The sequence below is a fragment of the Lissotriton vulgaris genome, chromosome 7 (genome assembly GCF_964263255.1).
Source record: "Lissotriton vulgaris chromosome 7, aLisVul1.2, whole genome shotgun sequence".
NCBI lineage: Eukaryota > Metazoa > Chordata > Amphibia > Caudata > Salamandridae > Lissotriton > Lissotriton vulgaris.
The window spans coordinates 668,248,714-668,262,239 of record NC_141695.1 but is presented as its reverse complement, the minus strand read 5'-3'; the positions used below and the strand labels follow the sequence as shown (position 1 = coordinate 668,262,239).

Below are 13,526 nucleotides of genomic sequence, written 5' to 3'. Positions count from 1 at the left end.
TCTACTTTTGTCATGACCGCCATTTTGCTGCTGTTCTCTGCCGTTTTTCTCTGGACCCAGACCCGCCATCTTGTCCATTCCCTTGTCCTTTACCCCTTTCCCTCTTTTCCCCCTTGACGATCCTCTGATTTGCATTTTCTCCATGCCCTTGTATCCCTCCCACCCTCCCTTGGTGCTGTGACTACGTCCCCCCTCTGACCCCCAATGGATCTCTGCTCTCCTGTTTTTTTGGGGGGTTTTTGGGCCTTGACATGAGAAATTCTACTATTTGTATATACATGTATATACAGATAACTCTAACCACTAGTATATGTAGTAGACCTGTACTCTCTACCATTCCATTGTGACTCTTAGAGTTTATCCATTTCTATCTCTTCCTTAAGTGACGTTACAACTTGTACATTTGCAATTTTTTCTGTTTGTATCTCTTGCTTGTGTGACTCTACAACTTGTACATTTACAATTTTTTCTACTTGTATCTCTTCCTTGTATGACTTTACCACTTGTACATATGCAATTTTTTTGTGTTTGCATCTTTTATGTAACTCATGTAATCCTAAATCCTTATGTATCACAGCTGGTTCTTATGTAAAGCGCTCTGACACCTTCGGGTAATGTTTGCGCTATATAAAACCGCATTAAATAAAAATAAAAATAAAACAAAATAAAATCAAAACCTCTGTGATATGGGTTCCTGCAAATGTTAAGGGATATCTAATGAGCCGGCAGGCATCTGTAAATTCAGAGTACAGTTACTCTGTTAGAGCGATCGACTATTTCAATCTGTTGCCCTGACAAAGTAAATATTTTACTATGAAGTCTAAATCAGGCTCCAAGTTCCTTAAAGGGAATTGAAATCAACTGAACTTCTCTCTGCAGCAGTGCAGTGGATGTTCAAATTTCCACATGCTGACAACTGGATCCAGTAAACTAAACGTAGAACTAGTCAACAGGAATTTTCACTAGAGCAGTTGTAACTGAATAAAGCTTCATTCCTGAATTATTCTACTGAATATGTTCAACTAACCTGTAGCTGTGCTGCTGCAGCCAACATCTTTTGTCTGGCCTGAAGTGCTGTTGAAGACGACATGGATATGGACATACTTTGCCTCAACCATCTGATATCATCCCACATACAAGACAGCTGGAAAACATACAGGACCACATTAGAGCACAGTTTGCTTTGTTCACGCACAACATGTAACGTGTTTACAGGCAATGACATTAAATATCCAGGTCAGAGAACAATAGCCATAAAAACAAGAATTGTCCTAATGAAAACATTTTCACGTGGATGGACCGTAAAAGCATTATAAAATATAACTTTATAGTAAAAATAATACATTGATATAAAACGGTTTATCAGTTGCAAAAACAACAAAAAACACTTATATGAAAGTGAACAGTAAACATGTCTATGCTATCTAAGTTTGAATAAATACAGGAGCATGCATTTAGTTGTTTTATTATGAATACTAAAATTAATTATTTCAATTGAGAATTTACTTTTTTTACTCAATAATCTCACAGTTTGTTCTATCGTGAAAACTCTCAACATGAAAGTTTTTCTCACAATTAGTCACAACTTCTCACTATTAAATGTCGACTCATTCTCTACCCTTTCCTTTTAAAGACTCTTAAGACGGAGTACAAGGTGGAACAAAGCAAACACAAGGAGATGATGGACGGAGCGCTGAAACTTTTCAGACACTCACCCCCATTCACAAATCTGGAACCGAAAAACCTTTTAGTATCTTTCAAAAGTAGAAGTGTGAAACCTGTTAACTGTAAATCAATAATTTGCTACATATATGGTTGTGTACACATATGCGGGATTTGTATACTCAAGGATTAACAACTTTATCTTCTACAAGAAGACACTCACCCCCAGTCACAGATCTGGAACCTAAAAACCTTTTAGTATCTTTCAAAAGTAGAAGTGTGAAACCTGTTAACTGTAAATCATTAAAACATATTTGTCTTCTATTAGAAGTATAGAGGTTCTTGATAAGCAAATGAAACTTCAGTGAACCATTGTTCCGTAGTATTGTAGTACGGCTCGTACTTCTCAAGTAAAACAATGACTTTCTTGGACAACATAGATGTCAGGATTGTGCCAGTCTGATTCAGTGCACACCCTTAGGATATGTTGGTCTGTGTCCCTGCTAGTCCACAGTGCACGATTGCCACCCCTCACCTTACAGGATAATGAATGTGCGTGCAACCTCACAACATGACAACGCTTACCTTCCAAGGAAATTGTGGTAACCGATCTAGCACCCTTACTTTTGGATCCTCATGCACACCCAAAGAAATGCACAAAATCCAACACGGCATATCAACATTTATTGAAGCATTTTTGATTCTTGTATATAATTAGGGCTCCCAGTTTTAGGGTATTTATCATTTGAGATTTCCATCTGTATTTATCCATATTTGTTTTTTGTCGATTTTATCTGTATTTATCTTTATATAAATGTTGTGCTTAGAGTAAACAATTATGCTGTAATGGGTATATTTCCACATTTATTTAATCAACAAATGTTTACCCACATTCAAATGTCCAATGGATTTTAGTTGTTTACAGTACCATATAGTCATTGGAAACCATTTTGATTGTAGAACACCACAGAAAGCTGCACTGCTGCAATTATTTCAGCTTAACCCCTTCCATGCTGATGACGAACCCCAGCCGTCATGCACTACGGTGCTCGTGTGCTGATGACGGCTGGGGTTCGTCATGGCCCGCCCCTGTTCATTTGTTTACCGCACAGCGGCGGAAACGGGCCAGCAGGGAAGGGGTTAATTGGCAAGCCTTTTAATTTTTTTTAGCTGCACAGTTACTGACCTAGCACTCATGATTGATACTAGAGAGTATCATCCTAAAGAAAACGTATTTCCTGTATTTATCTGTATTTAACGCCTTAACAGTGGCGGTTTTTCCGGCGCTGTGCGGGCATTCTAAAGGGTGGGCGGGGCTCCGCACTAGGGAGGTAGTGCTCCCGTCAGCCAACGGCCGAAGGCAGCACGCAAGGGGTTAAAAATAAATACATCCCAGAAAATAGATAGTTCTCTGTCTGTATTTATCTGCAAATATATTTAAAAACAGAAAACTGTGAGCTAAAAAACAGGTTAGAGAGATACTCACACAACTTAAATATAAAGGTGTAATAGAAAGTTGCACCTACCCTATGAATAATCTATTGTTTCCAGTTATGAAACCAGACCATACATAACGTCTGGTTTTGGATAACATTCTGCAATGGGGGGCTTCACATTTTTCAGTACGTCAGTACATTGGTCATTGATTACATTGCGCACATAAGGCCAGTTCATCTAGATTCAGACCATAGAGAATCAGGAAGATTATTTCCAATCTAAAACCAAATGATCCAAACCTCAGTCCATATTTACTATAGTTTTGTGTCACCCTTGCGCCATGTAAGGGGATGCAAGATCGACAAAACACTAAAGTCAGATTTATCAAGCCACGCAGGGCCACCTTGTGTGACCTTGCATGGCTTGATAAATCTGAAGGAATGCAAAGAAGCGCACCTCGCTGTCTTGCAGTATTCTGCCCCCGGGAAGCTATTGTGGAGAGTGGGAGTTCCCATGCATCCTCCCATTGATTTTGGAGCATATTTACCACTAGTGGTAGACGTGGGAGTGCATCAAAATGCTATTCCTGCCCAAAGGCGGCCTAACGAGGATAAACATCTTAATGTCTACTAATTTCTTCCTCATTCTACAGCATGCTTAGAAAGAGGAATATGCCTCTCAGGATTGTTTATGTGCAGCAATATGCCCTCCCTGTACAAAAATAATACTGCTTACAACGTGGGCAACTTTGGGCCATGGTGCAATGAAAAGTCAGGAATGCACTCTTAAATATGGCACTTTCCTGCCCTTTTGTGCAGCCCAGCACAGCAAGGTGGCACATTACGCTGTGTGAAAGCATGATAAATATGCCCCCAGGTATCTGCCATAGTCATGAGTTAATAAAGGACTTTGAATATGGAGGTTACACATGATGAATTGAGCAATCTAGGAGGGACGCAATTACTTTGAAGGCTTGTGCAGGCAAATCTGCCTATAAACAGCAGCATTAATCGCAATTTCTAACAGAAACCAGTAGCCAAGGTAGATTTATCTGGCTGCTGAGTCACTGTTAAAGTTCCTAAAGGTCCAAAAGGAAAGGAAAGTGTTAAAACCTTACAGAAATTGACCCAGAAATAACAGGCCCTTGTGGCTGATTCCCATTCTGTAGAGATTAAGTCATAACATGAAGATTTAGGCGTGGAAATACTGACAGAGTCATTGGTTCGAGCTGCTCAGTATTTACTCACCTAAATCTACCTAACTTTTAATGTGGCCATAATGATAGGAAAATCTACATATAAACAACACCATCTGGATATTAATGTTTTAGGTGGCAGAGATGTCAACGCTGTACATGTTCAGGAAGTTGTATGTTTTTATGGTGTGGCTTAACAGCGCAGCTGTCACCATACAATTAAGTGAAAATGATAAGAGAGGGTACATGTTGAGAGCCAGGAGTACATGTTTTTATTGGGCAGAGGTGTCATGCTTCCACAACACAAGTGTTTGTCTTCCACCAGCTGTGATCATTTTGTTTATTTATCCAGCTGCCTGTGATTGAACTTTCAGGCACACTCACATGACATTATATTCTCTTATAGGAGGATATGGCTAGAGAAGTCACTCAACATCTTGTGATTCTGGGCAAATCACTTAATCTCCCAGTGCATACCAAAGTTAATGTTAACGCAACTGGTGCTCATGTAAATTGCTCTGATACCTTTGGGTCAAGTTCGTGCTATACAAAACTACCCCAACCCCCCAAAAAAGGTTTCTTCTTTAACTAGATCATTTATAATGTTTTTTTTTTCTGGCAGCAGCACAGATGGTAAATGGAGAGTCATTAGCCTACATAGATTTTTAGGTCTGTTTTCGTAGGGCAACTGTCACCTGACCTTAGAGTCCCACATTGGTGCGCCTGAGTAAAGGATCTTATTGACCTAAATCTACGTGCAAAAAAGACTATAACATCTTTGACAAAGGTGGGGTCATGGCCAACTACCAAGCATGGTGGCCACAACTTAGCAGAGCTCCCGGTTGGGACCTGGAGAATCCAGCTTTTTACCACGTAACCTGTCAAAATCTTCCCCCTTATCGACGGTGAGGCTGCAGGGGTCGATTGACTGCAATAACAACCCTGCGGAGTCCCGCGACTGCTGAGAAAAGCCTGAAAAGCCCAACACCATGCTCCCTGGCCTTGTGAAACTGAGGGGCGAGACCTACCTGGAGATGGAGGCCGCTCATTGATCTCGGCACAGCAGCAGTGGCAACCCACTGTGGACTCATGACCTGTCCGGAGGTGCATACAGTATTGGCTAAACGCAGGAAGTGAGGACCCACCGAGTCGGGGGGCCTAAGCCCTGCACCCGTCGGTGATTGTGATGGGATGCACTTTCCTTGCTGTGCGAGGGTCTGCTTTTGGGACCGCAGATTGCACACAGACCCGCTCAGTGGGGATCACCTGCTTTTCCTACCTGTCCAGAGTAGCCGATTTCCAGCCGTGCCTGCACACAGCCTGGCGAGGCGTCATAACTGCAAGTTGGTTTGTCTGCTTCATTGGGCCCGGCAACATCAGTGTGATTCCTGTTACCTCGAGGTTGCTGGGGCCTAGACGCCTGCACTGACGTGCTCTCTCTTCACGGAACGGGTCTGTGCTTTCTTCGTCCTTGTGCCCATTTGACGCCAGCGGGGGCGGCCCATGATGGGACACAATAAATGTATATATGCTTACCGGCAATAAGGTGAGGCAGAATGCGCTCCTAAACTAAACAGAGGGTTGCCGTCCTGCAATGCCTGGTTGCCTCCCCGGCAACCACTGCTGAATCAACCGGTGCCCGAACCCCATAACTTACCTGAAAAAGAGGGCATATTGTGTCCTTGCTAATACTGAATTAACTTTTGATTGACACTAGACTGCAGCTGCAGTGTTCTGCCCCCCTTATCCTGTTTGTGTTCCTGATTAGAGCGTTCGATGTTTGCACATGAGACGGCTCTATACAATTTAATGCTGGATTACCCTCAGTGGCCTACACAGTGCTTATTTTGCCTCAGTATCATCGTGCATGTGTTGTGCATTGCTTTGAGGTGTTTGGATCACCCGGTGTGGGGCTGTGCTCCTCTTTGGTGCTCTGCAGACTTAAAACACTCATCCTGATGATTTTTTGAACAGATAACAGTGGGCTATTGCAATTCATTCAACAGAGGTGGTGCCATTTGCCAGCTGACTTTTTCACAGTTCCTACCCTTTGGCGGTTGAAAGATCTCTCACTGTGCAGTACAGGCGCATTTCGCTCACTCTGTTGTGCTACTCATGGAGGCTGACTAGCGCAACACTATTAATCGCTGGGTCACAAGTCTGTTCCGTTTGTCTCCAGGGTACACAAATATTCAGAGCACCTGATTCAGCCTTATCACTCTCCTGCAGCAACAGCACCACTCTAGCCTGGCTTGTTGGCACCATCCCCAGATCAGCCTTAACACCTGTCGACAGTACCTCTATGGCCCTTCTCACCTACAGTACTGCATCACAAACTTTTTACTGGGGCGCACAAAAGCAAAACAACCTGATATACCTTCCACAGATATACTGTCTCAGGGGGACGCCGACTCGGCTTCCCAGACATCCTCCATGAGTTGTGGCCCACCAACGGTTTTGTCACCCCCTCCTGATAAACAGGATCAAATCCTTCAGGAAATCAGGGACTCTCGTCAATCTATTTTACCACTGGCCTTACCCTTCTGCGTGCAGATCACAACAACTCTCAGACACTGTCAAGGATCATGCGCAAACAGTGTTAGAACTCGCACCACAGCATAAGGAACACTCTGACCAGCTGTCCCAACTACAAAAACAATTGACTACCCTGTTCGATAGAGTCGAAGATGCAGAAGGAAGAGCCAGATGCAATAATGTGTGCATTATTGGAATGCCAGAACGTTGCGAAGGCCCCAACATGACCCAGTTTGCTGAAAAATGGCTCAGGGAACATGTAGCCCCAGAGGGTCTCTTTACCTTCGTCTGCGTGGAACGAGCACACCAAATTCCTACGGGCAGACTAACTGCAGGAATGTCGCCCAGGCCACTCATAGCCCGTATCCTTAATTACAGGGACCGTGATCACTTACTACAAAAAGCCAGTGAAAATGCTCCTATACAATATGAAAAGGTCAGGATCTCTCTTTTTCCAGACTACATGGTGCAAGTGCAGCGCCAAGAGCTACTTATCGCCACTCAAGCGGAAACTCCAAGTCCTCAACCTGAAAAAGGCCTGGCAGTTTCCAGCATGTTTAAAAATTATTCATAATCAGAAAGCCCACTTTTTTATTGCCCTGCAGCAGCCAATGACTGGCTTGAGACCACTCTACCCTCCCAGTCACTGGACAATATAGACCAACTGCTACGACATATGCAGACACAGATAAACAAGACTGGATCCCGGCGCAGTAGGGTGTTGTGTACACTATCCACTAAAAAACCACCACCGGAGTAGGCCCTACTGGAGCAGAAGTCGGCATTGGTGATAGCTGCCTCCATGCGTAACCCCACACAAGACATATCCACGGAACAGTCTGATGACAAAATGATGTCGTTGAACTCTGAGAGCAGTGACATCCTGTTCCCCTCAATTACCCCGCAAATTGTAAAGGACTTGTTTGGTTAGAACTAAGTTTAGATCTCTGTGGATCTCCCACTATTATGGACCTAAACTAACTGCTGAAGGGAAGTCAGACATTATTGAAATATTTGTAATCTATGTTTCTTTCCCCAGGTTTCTGTTTAATCTAGTATACTACAGGGTCCCGCCATGAGTGTAGCTCTGTTTGTAACTGTGAAGTCATGCTCTGTATTGGATCCACTCCCCCTGCAGTTACTGCATGGTATAACCATTTGGAATTAGTAAGTATTAGCACATGTTTGGACCAACATAGTTTGATCGTTGGCCCTAGTATTGGGTGTTATATTTCGTGGGAGGGTCATTGGTTCCTGGTCTACTCTATGTCCCCCATTGTATTGCATCCCTGGTTCTTCCCTAGGGTTCTCTTTTACATCTGGCTGATATGGAATGGTTGTGTTAGGTTAATATAAAATATTGACATGGAATGTGCGGGGAATGGGGTTAGTCCACAAACAACACAGAATGTATTCCCAACTGAATTGGTGTAAAATCCACATAGCTCTTATTCATGAAACACACGTAACTAATTAGGAGGTCATCAAAATGCGGAAAAAATGGAAAGGGCAACCGTCGGGGCTCCACAGATGACACCTTGGTGGAAGATTCACTAAACAGGCTCGACAATTTAGCTATCGCTAATCCATCCCGACAAGCACAGCTACAAGAAGCCAGAATGAAATATGCTGAACTACTCGAACAACTCTGCCTCATAGATTACAATACATACACTCAGTATAATCATAAACAAGCAGACTAATCAGTAACCCTTTTAGCACGCCTCATTTGTAACATTTCTCCCTCTGTCCCGATTACAGAAATATTCCTTCCGGATGGGACTATTGTTTCTACCCTACCCAAGCAGACATTAATCTGGCACTCTGTACATATTACAAAAATCTATAGAGTGCTCCAGCAGTTGCATCACAATTAATAAATCAGGAAATTTGTAGCGCGCACTACTAACCTGTGAGTGTCTCAAGGCACTGGGGCGGTGCTGCTACTGCTCGAATACAAGTTTCCTAACATATAAAATATTCACCATGAATTAAAATACACACAATTATGACCTGCATAATTGGAAAAACAGACAGAAAAAAAGTAAAACATTGAATTTGTTCAATACAGAGTATACATTCAGTATCCTATAACTGCACTTTGTATTATGCAACCCACAAATCCGTATATCAATACAAATGCCGGAATCTTGAATTGTACTAAAGTAGAGCGTCAACGCGTTTCGATGGATTCAACTGTTTTAAACCATCTTTATAAAGACTTGGAATGTTCTGTCATGTCAAGAGGGTCTATTTAAATTACCCCTTGGTCACTAGATATCTCCTTTAAAAATGTCCAGTCTTGGGACAGTTCCTTTCCCGAATGTTCTTTTTAACGTCAGATTATTTCCAAATATTTCAATACCCTTTAAGGTTAATTTGGGATGATGCGTACTCTCCTCAAAGTAATTTTGGATTTTAAAACCAGGTTCTGCTTGTCCCTTTCCTCCTTTCAATTTGGGATCTCAAATAGGATTACCTGTTTCCACAGCCCAAAGTTGAAACTGCCACCCGTGTTTTGGTCGCGGTGGAAGGAGGCTGATTTATTACACGAGCAGGCAGCGGGATACTTGTTCTGCTGTCAGACCATCGGCGTTCTCGGGTTAAGGTTAACAGAACTACGCCATATACTTGGGGGTGATAATGGACCCTGACATCATCTATGTTATTGTGTTGAACATGTATCAGCCACCTGAGCCCACACAGGGCCTCGTGACTTTCCTCAGGACCTTATTGTAACAATTCCCTAAATTTCAAAATAACAAAGGAAACACTGTTATTATATGTTCAGAAAGTTATTAATAATAAAATGGAAGTATGCAGAGTGAACCTCATAATGCACACAAGTCACTGACTTATACTATTCCTGGATATACTGGCCTGGTACCTGTTGGATGAAGAGAGCACATACAACATAACATAATAGAGGTTTTCTAGTCATTGTTCTCCGAAGAAAATTATTATGGAACTCATTGTGTACCTTTTTACTAGTGGAAATTGTAGCATGGCTCTGGGATAACATTTGCATTCATATTAGTTGGCTAATGGACAGAGACACATACGACATGCATCAAGACATTCTTATCACTCTTGTGGTAGCCCCTAGGGCTATGTTAGACAGTAACATTACATGTGAAAAAATGGTGTGCTTTGCTAATAACAGACTAGAGGCAAATAAATCTGATATGTTCAATGCATTCAGATACCCTCAAAATTGGCTTATGGGGGCCCTGTAGGGCAACTTAAAGGTGGGCATACCCTGTAGTCCCACACTGCAGGTTTAAAAAGGAGAAATATTTACCAAAGTTCTTCAAGGCAAACTGTTCCTAAAGAGTCAGACCCCAGCGAGCATGTTTCACTTATTACATTAAGTGTTCCAGTCCAGCCAGGGTGCCTAGTAGGGAGTACTCTAAGCCCTTCAAATTGCAGGAGACTGAGGTCTGTGGAGCTTAAAACGCTAAACTTGTGGGGCATTACAAATCTTCTACCCCTCGTGCACTTAGATAACGTCACCATCAGATTGTTGGGGCCAAAGGGAGCACTTGCATCTGTGGCAATGAACCCAGATAAACAGCGGTGTGTTGGTGGCAACAGTGGCTCCCTTTGCATGAGTGAGTGAGCAGCAGCAATGCTCATAATGAAGCAAAATCATAATTGTCATGGTGTTAGAACTGGCTATTTCTGGTAGGCTAAGGCTGACGCCAAAGCCAGGCAGAAACCACCATTCTAGTCAGGGCAAGGAAGTCACACATCAAGATAACCCCTGCTCACCCCCTTGGTAGCTTGGCACAAGCAGTAAGGCTAAACTCGGAGGCAATGTGTAAAGCATTTGCGCCAGCACACAACAGCAACAACATCCTAGGCACACCACAAAAGGGAGGGACTCCACACAAGGTTATATTAAAATAACTTTTGTATTGTAAACACACATCAGATAAAAAATTACACATGTACATTGTGCCAACTGGCACGGGCAACATTCATAAGGGATTATTTACAAGACAGGGCCACATGGGTCACTGTCAGAATCAACACTTTTAGAAATAGAAATACTTGTCAGAAATTAGAATAAAAGGATATAAAATCACTGTAGCACAAAGTAACAGTTATAAATCACAACCAGTATCTACTGGTAACAGGTATGTACCACCTACGCAACCCTAACCACCTTAGGAGAATGTCACGCAGGGGATCAGGACCTCACTAGGACCACCTGTACTGGAAAGAACAACCACCTAAGAATAAAATACTTTTAGGGGTATAAACAAGAATATATTACCCATGATGCATGAAAAACATTCAGAGGAGTAGTAAAGGAAAATCACCTAAGTATCACACAGCATTTAGGGGTCTAGGAAAGAACACCTTACCCATGATACATAAATATACATTCAGAGGAGTAGTAAAGGGAAACACATGATGCATAAACCTACACATTCAGCGGTGTTAAGAACAAAGCACATGATGCAATACAAATACATTCAGAGGTACCAGAACAATACAATAGCGCAAAAATCACATGATGCCTAAACATTCAGAGGTGCAAGGAAAAACCACACAATTGCGCAAAAACTCACATAAACCACTACGTGTGGCAGTCCCTAGGCCAACTGGCCTTGTTCGGGCTAAGACACCCTGTGTCTCAATGTCAGGGGCCTAAACGGTGCAGGCGCCCACTACTTGCTGGGCACCTGGGAACAGTCAGAAGACCTAAACGGTGCAGCTGCCCACTAATTGCTGGGCAGCTGTGAATCTTCAAAGAAACTGCGACAGGGTCCTCACTGACCCTTGGACGCAAACTGCACCCACTGTGGGAGCCAAACAGGCTCTAAAAACAAATTCCTCGCAGGCACGAGGGGGCGGGCACCAGCAATGTGCCCCGGCGCCCCCTCTAACTAAAAATGGCCAAACGCTGGAGCCACACAGGCTCTGGGCATCACATGCCCGAAACGTTGGAGCCACACAGGCTCTACCGTTAACATTGCCCCCAGGGAGCACACTGGCTCCTAAAAAAAAGTGCATGCCATGAGTTGGAGCCACAGGCTCAGCACGGACACTTCAGGGGCCTTTCAAATAAAACATGGCCCTTGCAAGCATCTCACAGGGACCCTAAATCATGTATGTCCCCTCACGACGATGGAGCCCCTCACTGGGGACTCAGCAACTAATGACCATCGGGGGAGCCATGGGGCTCTGCAAAGAAACACGCCCCCCGCTCTGGAAAGCTCTGGGGTGAAGGACTGGGTTCTTTTGGACCCAGCGGTGCCAGGGCACAACACCTGAAACCTTCGTGGGTAACCTGCTCCGGCGTACAAGTCACAGAGACACGGGACACTTCCTTCGGCGTCGAAGAGTCAAGGTTTATTTACTGCAGGGAACACAGAAGTCACAGGAAGTACATCGAGTGTAGTTCGGGGAGACTGCTTCAAATTGTATTTGTGGATCGCTCCTTTTATACAGTTTTTACCCATAGGATAACATGATACACAATAGTTTACAACCTGGTTCCCACAAGTCGCTCTCAGAGGGGTCGCTTTGGTCACTTTGAAACACATAAGGTCCGGAACATAAGGGCGGAAACATTTGGCGGTTCCCAACTGTAAAAACCCATCTTCCCACCATTAGCAAATTCCAATCAGCAGTAAAGTAGATCGAAATAAGAACGAAGACAGGTGTAGAGGAAGACGGAGACAGTGGGGAGATCGGAAAGGGTGTAAAAGGGGAGTGTCGAGAAGCACGAGATACAGGCATCAAAGGGACGTGCCTAATGAGATGCACGGCTGAGACAATAAGCCCGTGCGGCAAGATGAGCCTCGAGCGGCGCCATCTGCCTTACAGTAGCATCCCCCTTGTCATAAAGGCACTTACAAAGGACATGTGTCTTCCGCCATATCTTGGGAGTCCCAGGGTCGCGAAGCGGACAGCGTCCGTTCGCTGGCTACTTGAGGGCAAGAGACAAAATGGATGCCGTATCTAAGATGGAACCCGTGGGTACAGATGAAAAACCCACGTAACAAACGAACGGTTTAAGTTAGCACAGCGAAACTGCGCACACTTACTAAACTCGCCATTTGCGGTTCATAGATACTAGACTCGACCATATCCGTGCGAGTCGAAAACACCATTTACAATTGTCACGGAACCTCAGACGCTCCTTTTGCCCTCATGTAGGCAAGCACTAGACAGAATCATACTCGATATTCATCAGACCATCAAGATGTCGTTGTAGCATAGCTCTGTCCGATCGTGTCCCCTTGGTAACAGATGGTTGTCTCATACACGTTGTAGCACAGAGGCTACATAAGGCAGGACCACACTGCACACAAAGGCAACACGTGAACAGGAACACTACCACAACCCCGATGATCGTCAGAATCTTCCAACCCCAAGTCGACACCAGGCCCCAAAACCAACCGAGTAGCGTCCAATCCCCTACATCCACGTGTATGGATTCGGAGATCTTGTGCAACTTCGAGATGGCTTGATAGACAGTAGGAGCATTATCTGGAATGAAAATGCAACAGCTCGAATGGATCACTTTACATACCCCACCGCGATCTGCTAGGACAACATCTAAAACCATACGGTTTTGTAATGTCATAAGTCTCTCCGCCTGAAGTTCTGTGGTGATATTACCAAGGGCACTGGCAGTAATATTAGCTGTCGATTCTACCACTCGAGTCAAATGTCTTAGGTT

The 13,526-nt window shown here is 43.8% G+C and overlaps 1 protein-coding gene across 1 annotated transcript in view; it reads right to left on the bottom strand.

Moving 5' to 3' along the window:
• ANKFN1 (ankyrin repeat and fibronectin type III domain containing 1) overlaps positions 1 to 13,526 on the bottom strand; it is a 1,140,330-nt gene that overhangs the window by 496,199 nt on the left and 630,605 nt on the right. The window contains exon 10 of the mRNA XM_086928764.1: positions 1,028 to 1,144. Within this exon, the coding sequence (XP_086784890.1) occupies positions 1,028 to 1,144 (117 nt within the window). The remainder of the gene's footprint in view (positions 1 to 1,027; positions 1,145 to 13,526) is intronic.